The sequence below is a fragment of the Calidris pugnax genome, unplaced genomic scaffold, assembly GCF_001431845.1.
Source record: "Calidris pugnax isolate Ruff unplaced genomic scaffold, ASM143184v1 scaffold58, whole genome shotgun sequence".
Classification (NCBI taxonomy): domain Eukaryota; kingdom Metazoa; phylum Chordata; class Aves; order Charadriiformes; family Scolopacidae; genus Calidris; species Calidris pugnax.
Genome location: NW_015090868.1, coordinates 1,549,215 through 1,559,828, shown reverse-complemented (window position 1 = coordinate 1,559,828; position 10,614 = coordinate 1,549,215). Strand labels below are relative to the sequence as shown.

Sequence of the window (10,614 nt, the reverse complement as noted above, 5' to 3'; positions counted from 1 at the left end):
AGAAGAGTTGAGGTTGGAAGACACCTCTGGAGGTCATCCGGTCCAACCTGCCTGCTCAAGCAAGGCCAATTGTCCAGGACCATGTCCAGATGTTTTTTGAGTATCTTCATGGATGAAGATCCCATAACCTCTCTTGGCAACCTGTGTTCAGTCCCCCTCACAGTAAAAATTATTTCCTAAATGCCTTCCTGATGTGCTTTTTCCATGTGAGCTATTGCTTAGAACCAGCTCAAGACAATTATTCAGTGGGAAATGGTCCATGTGACCATGAACAGAGATGGAGGTGGTAATCATTGCATGCCTTGTAGTAAGAAAAAAAGGAGAAAGATTTTTTTTAGAAAGCAGAGATGCTGTATTCTAGGTTACTTCAGAAGGGGAAACATTTCAGGAAAATAAAATTAATGAGGTGCTAACCGAATACACAGATGAAATAGCTCCTTTGGCTATGCTAAATGAGAATTCCATAATTATTTGTACCAAGTCAGCTATTGGGATGCCTCAGCATGAAGTCTACTTTGCTTGACTGAGGCAGGGGAAAAGGTGAACAAGACAGGAGAAAAAATGGTTGAAAACCAGCCACAGTCTTGGTATCTTCTGAGTCATTATTAAAAAACTATGACAATGCTTATTGTGGCAAAGCTTGCACCTACTGGCTCCTGATGAAATTAGTTTTTAATTTCCTTAATTAGTTTTAACAAACAGAGCCAAGGCCTGGGTGGAAGCAAAAAAAAAAAAAAAAAAAAAAAAAAAAAAAAAGGGAAGGAAAAAATAAGTAAACTGTTTTAGAAATGAAACTCTGAAGAAGGGGAGCTCTCCAAGAAAGTCTTTTGACAGAACAGAAATGTTTATGGACCAGAACCATCAAGATTTGTCTCTCCTATGAGGAGATTTTTGGTAGGACAGTTCTAGAAACTTTTGCTTATGTGCTCTGCACCTACTATTGACCACGCACCAACCATGCTGATGCAGACCATCATGCAGCAGAGGAACAAGTGTGACCAGGTGAGTCACCGGTTTCAAACCTGGAGTAATTAAAGCAGAGTGTCTCCCACTAAGACGCAAGGTACCTGCTCACCAAGGGAAGCCTCACGTTGTCTCTTTATGACCTCCCAACCCAAGCAGAAAGACGTACCTCACGCTGTCTTCCCGGCCAGCGTGCAGGAGGGGACAAGAGAGCATACGTGTCCATGTGTTTGAGCAAAGGCGGAGTATTCAGCATCACTGCAACCTTTGAGTGGCTCCAACTGCCTCTGCAACCATACCCTGAGTAACAAGGAGATATCTTTGTTCCATTTTAAATACTATTCATGACATACAGACTGCACCAACAGTCTACAGGATCAATCGTCAAGCTGCAATTTTTTTTTCAGAATAAAGCTGCATCCGACTTTCCAAGTATTTGTCCCATATATTCACAGGTAAAGAACTTTCATAACAAATAAACATGAGGGTTTTCTGGCACACATTTGCAAGAACATTTCAGAATGCTGGACTTGAGCTCTGCGTGGCCAGACACTGAGGTTTTGCTTCAACCCAAGAGTTTATTAAGACTTACATGAAAATATTCCTTCTTAACATAGTACACATTGGTAGCATTTGAATACATATTTACAGATTTATTTGAACTTTTCTGAACTGCAATTCTACAACCGAGCAACATATCCATAAGTGTTTCATAAACTTTCAAACACTTACATATTTATACATATAGTTTTTGCATATATATATATAAAAAAATATTTTTGAGACTCAAGGACTGAGAATAGTCAAAAGGACATTATTGCTACATTTCCATATTTACAAAAACAATGCATAAACCCATTCAAAACACCAAGCCATTGCAAAATAAGTTTCAAAAATCCCCAAATTATAAAAATATAAATTTCAAGAACGAAAAAACCCAAACCTCTTTCAGCTAAGTGTCCGTAAAGTACCGAGACATCTATAATTATAACAACTAATTTGTCTACAGTTGCTCTGAAAGCCAACACGTTACGAAAAGAGCTTTTATAGCATTAAACTGAAAATGCTCAACAACAAGTATGCATAAGAATGCCTCCAAACAACTGGCTAACTTTGGAAAGGTGCAACAGCCTAAGTAAGTTCAGTGCAAATGGCTAATTTTTGACTTAACTCTGAAAGACAGATTCCTGTAACAATAAACCAAATGCACAGTCATAGAAGGAGCGCTGGTATTCAACATAACCCAAAATATACTACCAGTGTGTGTATTTACAACTACCTTGCATTTGGGCAGTTACTTACACGTTTAAACTGCATGTAAACTCAACCAAAATCCTGGTAAAGTATAAGTTACAGAGTGCTTAAGTGCAATGTAAATAAATAGGTACTCAACTAGTACTCTGCCTCTGATAAATGCTTCTCTCGATGCCTTTACTAATTTCTAGGGGACAGAAACAAAGGAAGAAAAGAATTAGCAATTTCCGATGGGAAAAAAAAAAGGGTTCAGAAGATACTTGAGCACAACCCTTGGCTCAACAGATACTGACCCCAAAGCCTCACGTCTAGCAAACAAGACTGAAGGGATTCTTTCTTTTATCCCATTTATAAATTCAGCGCTTCCCAGTTAGGCTCTTCTTCGTTATGATCTCTGTACTACTACAGAAAGATGAAACGACTCGGGGTGGGGGAAAATAGCCCTTTCCAGTTAGCACTATCCAAGCCTGCCTGTGGGAAAGATTCACCTGGGGAGGACAAGATAAAGAAAGGGCCCCCAGGAGGGAATTTTTTTCCTCTGCTCTCCCTTAGATAAGATGACTCGTTAAACGGCCTCTCCTCCAGACACACAGTTTACTGGAAGCAGCCCTCCTCCTCTATTTTGACCAACTTGGCAGGACCCACCTATCTTTGGTGAACACTTCTGGACGTAACTACTAGCAAAACAAGCATCAAAGCCCTCGGACTCCCAAGGCAGGGGGTGTGGGAGCAGTTCAGGCTCGGTGGGGAGGTGAGACCCAGCGATGGGCAGCTCCGTCCCCAGCAGGGAATGGGCCAGTGGGAAGTAGTGCATATACCCATGGAAACCTCAGGACCAGTCTGCAAGGCTGACAGCACGGGTGGGAAGAAGATCCACTTCTCTGGTTCCCCTCCTTCTCTTCACCCCTCCTCTGGTTCCAACCCCAGAGCTCCCAGGAGGGTTTGCTGCTGTGCAGACCAACTTTGGAAGGATCTTGGTCCCTTCACATCTCTGGCCCAGGGACATATAGCACCCTTGCTGGCCTTCAACCTCTGATACCTGCCTGGGAAAGCTTCTCAGGCTTGGCTGGATGTGGAAAGGGGTTTGCAAAGCCATTAGCTTCATATTCGTTTATTTCTTCAATTCAGTAAAACAAGATTAACTAGAAAATGACCGTACACTTTCCAGGCATGGATCCAGAGAAGGATCACTGCAGATTTGGTTTGATATGTAGTCATCTTGTTCCACACCCTGGCTCAGGATTTCTTTTGTTGGTTGTATTTTTTTTTCTTTTCCTTCAGATCTGGCTCTCTACTGCAAATACACACAATATAGCAAAATATATACAGCTTCAGTTAACATTGCAATGATGCCTGTAACCGTGCTCAGCAGATTAAGTTTATGTGTAACAGTGTGTGGTAAAGGACAGCATTACAACAACGTTTCAGCTACACAGTGGTAGTAGTGAGTAAAAGTAAGAGAAATTATTGAAGTCGTCCACTCTCTCACCCCCTGCACAATACAAACAGCTAACACATCTGGGCTCCTCTTCTTCCAGATGCCACTCAGGCATCTTCGCGTACCAGGAGAGGCTGAGTAGATGAAGCACTGCTACCCACGGAGTTAATCCTCACCGAGTGATCGGGAGCGTTTCCTTGACTGGAAGGTGGAGTTGAAAAGTTGGCATAAACCTGCAGAAGCCAAAAACTAGTGTCAATGCTGTGCTGCCTTCACACGTAGTCGGAAAGCTCTTCTTTCCTAGCCTTCTCCTGCTGTGTACTACACACCACTAAGGAAGAAACCCAACTCAGGTGTTTCTTCGCAAACCTAAAGACCCTTGAAAAGGGTCTTGGGCTTAACTCCTCTTTTGAAGAGTCAAATCTCAGTTATTTGAAACACCGCAGCTTCCAACTGCGCACGAAATTTCAACTGAGCCTGAATAAACACAGCTCGGGCTATTACTAAAACTCCCCCAGAAGCCTCACTAATATTTCCTTTGCATTCTTGTTTTTGTTTTAGTAATGCCTGCACCTGCCAAAAATACGCTACAGGATGCAATCGAACCCCAGCAGCTTTCAGTTTCCTCTTTTCTCAAATTGTCAGGAAGCCATGTACTCGGTGCCCAGACAAGGCATCCAGAAGGTAAAAGGAAGCTTTATTTTTAAACCAGGTTTTAAACTTACTTTTTTAAACTCCAGTAACACATAATGTTACTGCGAGAGAAAATCCAAGTCTCTGATGTGCCTCCACTTTTTCTTGGGACTGTTTTGTCCACTTACCCTCTCAGAAAAAGCTTTTACTAGGGAGCAGTTGAAAGAGCAGTGAACATGGTTTGTCACGACATACCTCCAAGGGGATATAAATAGAACTGGGAGAAGCAAGTGAGAAGAGGCAGAAGAGCACCAAAAGCTCAACCCCTTCATCCAGAAAGCTTTTCTAATAAAAGCTCAGTATACTTCATTTCTGAGATTTTTTTCCCATTGGAATAGAATTTTTCATAGTTCAAGATGAATTTATGCAGTACCACTGCATTTTATAATACCAAAATTGTTGTGCCAGGTCTATTTTGAGTGAGTATCATCAACCATGCAAAGAGTCTTCTTCAGTTGGTGCTTGTTTCAGGTATGGGCTTGGACAACTAATGGCAAAGCAGAGCAGAAGTGAGTAGCCCAGGCATCATTCCTACCACGCAAACTTACAGTGCAAAGCTACCTAAATAATAATGGAAAATGAATGAAGTGCCCAAAATCTTTGTGCCTCATGGCTCTAGTCTAATGTCTTGCTTGAAACTGCTTTAACTCCAAAATACTGATGATCCATAACTTACCCGAGGGGCGTTATCTGAAAGCTGCTGCTCTATCAGTTGTACGATTTGTTTAAACGTGGGTCTCTGTAAAGGATCAGCATCCCAGCAACTCTTCATTATGTCATACCTGCAAAAATACTGACATTAAGTACTGCTGATGAGGTAATCCTGAGTTCTTATCTTGCCTCTGTTACTATTTGTCAGAAAAGTGTGACCCAGTCTCACAGTTTACCTTCTTCAAATTACTTTTAAGAATAGAAATACTGTTGCTAACACCTGTGCTTGTGAAACGAAGGACTCAATACTAATGAGAGTCTCTGGAATTAGTTTGACAGCTTGCTAAGTACCAATCCATTTACAAAACAGTGAAGTAGGGATGGCTCATGAAGAAGATCAGTCGCCAGTCCTCTTGCTGTCAGGAAGTACAGAACAAATGCAGATGCTGTACAGTCTGGTGATACATCTCACTGACTGCTTTTTCTGAATTAAAAGCTTTTAATTATGTTCTGTGATCTGTCAATAATTTATTGACATGGAGCAGATGCCATGACAAAGCGATCAGATGGTACAAGGCGTGAGTGCATTTCATTGCTTGTAACAACACAAGCATGTGTTCCGGTAGTTAGATTACATGAATTATTTAAAGCGTGAAAAGAACTTAAAAAAAAAAAAAAAAGACAATGGGGCAGTGCAATGATCCTTATCACAAGTCTGGAAGCTTCCCTTCCTTTGCATCATTGCCAATATCTGGTGATCAGAGATGCTGGTCGCTCACTTACATTTCAGGGGGTGCACACTCAGGGCTGAACATCCTGTATCCCTCCTTGATCATTTTATAGAACTTGGAATCCACGGGCATCCCTGGATATGGGCTGCTTCCTGTTGAGAGAGCAGGTGAGCAACGTGACGCCTGCATCTGCAGTAGAACCAAGATGAAAGTGAAATCCCTTGAAGTACAGATTTTGAAGGAGCTTACCTAAAGAAAAGAGCTCCCAAAGTAATATCCCGTAAGACCAGACGTCACTCTCAAAGGTGTAGACGCAATTGAAAATACTTTCAGGTGCCATCCACTTCACAGGAAGACGAGCCTATCCAGAGAAAAGGGAATAAATTGAGATAATGGACATAAGGCATACAAAATTTACAAGATGAAAGTAACCTTTTCTACTTCTTATGAGGTTTAAATGCTCATTAAATCAAGAAAGAGGAGTATCCAACCAAAAATGGCAATCTCAGTATTTTAGAGTCTCCAAGTGCTGCACGGTTATTGATCCATCTTTCTGTGGGTCCACCAAAGTCGTGCAGTTCCTCACACTCTAATTTTCTGTATACTGTGTGATTCCTTCTGTCTTGTTTATAAGGGATAGCAGGAAGTCAGAGCAAAATAATATATATGAACACGGTATGGTTCCTTATGCAAATATGCAAATCTAATTCCATGGACTGGCTCCCATAGGCACAGGGATGAGATTCACAAAGCCAAGACGCTTCAAGGCTTTAATCAACAGTTAAGACTTCTGCTTTAGCTTCTCAGTGTATCAGAAAAAAAATGAAAATTCACATGAAATAAATATATATTGACATTTTTCAGTTTGTGTGGGGCCAGACATCCCTTGGGAATGCTAACTGGAGCAGAGGAAAGGGCACAGAAATCCTTTGGATTTGCTTCCACCTTCCTCTCCCTGCTTTGCCCTTTCCTTGTCTGACTGCTGGAGCTGGTCAGGCTTCTGTCCTAAGCATTTGTCCTACTGTGGGAGAAACCAGTCCTCTTCCTTTTAAGTGGTCTTGCAATGATATGCCCAAAGATGTATTTCAACCACGCTATCGAGAAGAGCCTTGATGTCTTGTAAGGAAAGGAGACACAACAGAGAAAGAGGTCAATGGAAATGAAAAGAAAGGCGGTGGAGGCCTTTGCCATGGGCCAGCTCACCAGAGAGGCAACCAGAGTTGTTTATTTCCTGAACAACCCAGAGAGCAAACACTCTTCCTGGCCAAGCCCTCAGATGCTGTCGGCAGCAATGCCTCCTGGCAGAGCCCACGGCCAGGGATGCCCCAGCACTCCTGATCTGCTTTACGGTCAGGCCAGATGCAACCAGACGCCTCCTGCAGCCACTGTTTCCTCTCTTCCCAGGCAGCTGCGGCCTACCCTCCTCTGACCCTTTCAGGCTATGTAAAATCCTACTGTCAGGCAACTCAGAAAACCTGAAGGGTAGCCTCGTTCATGATTTACTGCCCACTTTCCTCCCAAGCTGCTGGTCTGCACTTCCCACTCCCAGGAGCCTGGACTGGTCAAACAGCTCCTGACAGAAATGCCACTCTGTATTTTGCCAGGACAGCCATTCCTGAATTATTTCTGCTCCCATTGCTCCCTAACCTCAATTCTAAGCACCCAGTGGCTGGTACCAATGTTGTTTCTGAAGCTGATAAACCCGTCTCTCCCATAGCCTAAAATAGGGATGATGGGACATCAGGGACCGCTGGGTGACGGCAAAGCAGCAAAGACATCCCAGATATCTTCAGTTGGAACAGGCTTCCCAGGGAGGTTGTGGAGTCTCCTTCTCTGGAGATACTCAAAACCAGCCTGGATGCGTCCTGTCCAACCTACTTGAAGTGACCCTGCTTTGGCAGGGGGGGTGGGCTAGATGATCTCCAGAGTTCCCTTCCAACCCCGACCATTCTGTGATTCTGTGACACCTAAGGTGACTGAGGTTAACCAAGCATGGAAAAAACACTTTGGTGGGAGGTGCTCAGGTGTGGAACAGCTTGCCCAAAGCCTGGATGGGCAACCCTTGGTTAGTGTGTTGTCAAGCCCCTAAAGAATGACCAGCCCCTGACCACTCAGTGGGGCCAGGGAGGAGAGCTGCTTCACTGAACATGGATCTTCTCTCCTTTGAAAAACAGTGCAAGTGAAAACAAGCGTATTCTGAAGGCAGCAGACGGCTGCATGTATCTGACGTTGACTTACAACAGTCCAGGCAGCGCAAATCAGTTTGAGAAGTCTACACCTGTGTTTCGTAGCACACTTCTCCCGCTTAACCACAGACAGACTCGACTTTCTTTTGTAGTAGGGCTCCTTTTACTGCACTAGCACTTTAAAGCGTACTTTGAGTGCTGCCAAGTTAATCTGCATCACTTCAAAGTGTCTTTGTACCCCCACAGAGGTCTAGTACCTACCAGTGTAATGGGTACGCTTCTACATAGGGGGTTTTAAACTGTTCTCATCAAAATATAGTGTCTTGTTCCAACCCTGTTACAGGGTTTGAACTACAGCTGCAAGTTAAAGCTCTAAGTTACACACAGGAGGAGATTTTTGCCTCCCGCTCTGCCCTAATCAATAAATTCACATTTCAGAATCCAGTTTCTGTTGTCTGAGTGATGCTTTATAGCAAAGAACAGGATGCAAATCCCTGATTATTTAGGTATTTTTAGAATAAACTATTTCAGTAATGGACAAATATAGCAATGCCCAGAGAAAAAGTTTCAAAATAATTATATTTAGGATTGGGCTACTAGAATATTCCGATGGCAAAACTTGCAATTACTGTAACTTTTAGTATGTTCAGATAAAACAAAAAGACTGGGTGTTATGGTGCTGCAGCAAAACCATCTCAGCCACTACAACACACATTCAGATACTAGCATGTCTTTTCCAGTCTAACTGCATGTATATACCAAGGGTTTTGTCAGCGCCCGCATCTACATCAGGAATTGCCCCTCCTCATGTTCCTGACCAGCACGGATATACACCAGAATTGGGAAATCCAGATTTCCATCTAAGACAGACTTTTCTTTGCATGTCAAGACAACGGGAACTCCCCTAACTTAAAACAGGTGGATAAAGTATCACATATACTTACATTTCCTTTGACCACATAATTTGAGTCATTCCTTATATCTCTTGCCAGGCCAAAGTCACAGATTTTTGTTATTCGACCATGAGTTAGAAGAATATTTCTTGCGGCCAGATCCCTATGAATGCACTAAATAACAAACAGACAAACGAAGTTATTTTATAATATCCATAACAGGCTGTTGCTTGGTTACATGTTTACTTAGCTATATAACTTACTGCATTATGCATTTTATGTCAAGCTGAAAGTCATAATGAAGCCATGTGTTAATAAGCTTACTCAGAAGATTAAACATTCCGGTGTAGTATCTTTACTATCATGACATTGATCCACATGGTTAAGGTTGTCTTTTCATTTATTTTAGAAAAAGAATGCTTGCAGTCACTTTGAATTTTCCAGTGTTTCATGTTTTCAGCTAAAGTTTAATGTACTTTTCCTCTGATCAAAAAAAATCACTGGCTTCTTTCCTAATACAGGACAAATAAGGGGAAGAAGTGGTTTGTTTCTGAAATAATTTCAATATTCTATTAAATAACTATTGTGGTTATGGGAAAAGTGCTGAAAAGAGGGAAAATTACGGTAACAACTTCAAAGCACACAAGTCTGAAAACTGAATCCCACTTCAGAAATATTCCTCTGAAAGACCTGAATAATTAAGTAGCTGGGAGAGCTTCATAAGCATCTGAAAATACTGGAAATTTTCACATGCCAGTATCTTTCAATGAACAGTCCTGTGTTCTGTGACCTAGCTAGCTCGTATTCCAGTTTTCACTTGAGAAGTGTGTGCACGTGTCTGTAACTGCAGCTCCAGAAGGGTGCCGGAGTTTTCCAGCAGCTGTCTCTCTTTGTACACAACTGTGGGGAACGGAGGTAGTTCTCCAACAAAATTATCTCTTTTTCCATCTGGAAAGGAGAGCATACTGATGGTATATAGTCCGCAGGCAGTCTGAAAACTAGCTGAAGATCGTTCAATTTTTCTTTGAAATAAACAACTTTAGGAATTCCCTACAAAAAATTACTTAAAATATCAAGAGTTATGCAAATCAAACTCAGAAAATAACTGCAGGTTGCACAAGCAACTTGATCTTTGTCTCTTTTGCATGCTTACAGGAGGAACTATTTTTAATGACAATTGCTGCCTCAGGGGACTCTCATTCACCTCCTGGTCCAACATATTCTGCACTTTGCATGTGTTAAAGCGGAGAGCACAACTGCACTGAAACAGTAAAGTGAAGGAACACCAAGCATCCAGCACGTCAATGCCTTGTTCCTCCAGAATCAGTGCAGTTGGCATTGAATAAAGACTTTGTCCATTGGAGGAAACCCAGTCTTGTGATTAAGGCACCGTGTGCTTAATGAGAGAATTATCCCCCCAGGACAGGCTCCTATATGCTCCTGCACAGAGGCACTTTTATGTCTCTGAGCCTTGATACACAAACAACTTGCAGAAGAGCTGCTGATCTGAGCAGACCCTCATTCCCCCAGGGTGTGAGGCAATCTGAAGCATCTTAGCCATCAGCCCCTACTACATTTACCAGCTGGAGCTCAGAGCTTCTATGTACACAACGACCGGAGAGGACCAAGCACAGTAATGTCCTAGCACAGTGCAACTTAATTCTGGGATAAAGCCGTTAATTCTGCACTGACAAAGTGACACCCCATGTTACCTCCCAACCTCACGGTGAGGTGGTGTGACATCCGTTACTGCCTTTGCTACTCAATGCCGTGGTGCCTGAATTAATGGAAAGACTACAAAGAAA

The 10,614-nt window shown here is 42.4% G+C and overlaps 1 protein-coding gene across 1 annotated transcript in view; it reads right to left on the bottom strand.

Moving 5' to 3' along the window:
• Window positions 1-1,521: 1,521 nt before the first annotated feature.
• Window positions 1,522-10,614, bottom strand: part of KIT (v-kit Hardy-Zuckerman 4 feline sarcoma viral oncogene homolog) — a 57,809-nt gene continuing 48,716 nt past the window's right edge. Inside the window, exons 17-21 of the mRNA XM_014945486.1 lie at window positions 8,861-8,983; window positions 5,980-6,091; window positions 5,783-5,882; window positions 5,025-5,130; window positions 1,522-3,888 (exon numbers count right to left, since the gene is read on the bottom strand). Coding sequence (XP_014800972.1) covers window positions 3,763-3,888; window positions 5,025-5,130; window positions 5,783-5,882; window positions 5,980-6,091; window positions 8,861-8,983 — 567 coding nt within the window. The 3' untranslated portion in view covers window positions 1,522-3,762. The remainder of the gene's footprint in view (window positions 3,889-5,024; window positions 5,131-5,782; window positions 5,883-5,979; window positions 6,092-8,860; window positions 8,984-10,614) is intronic.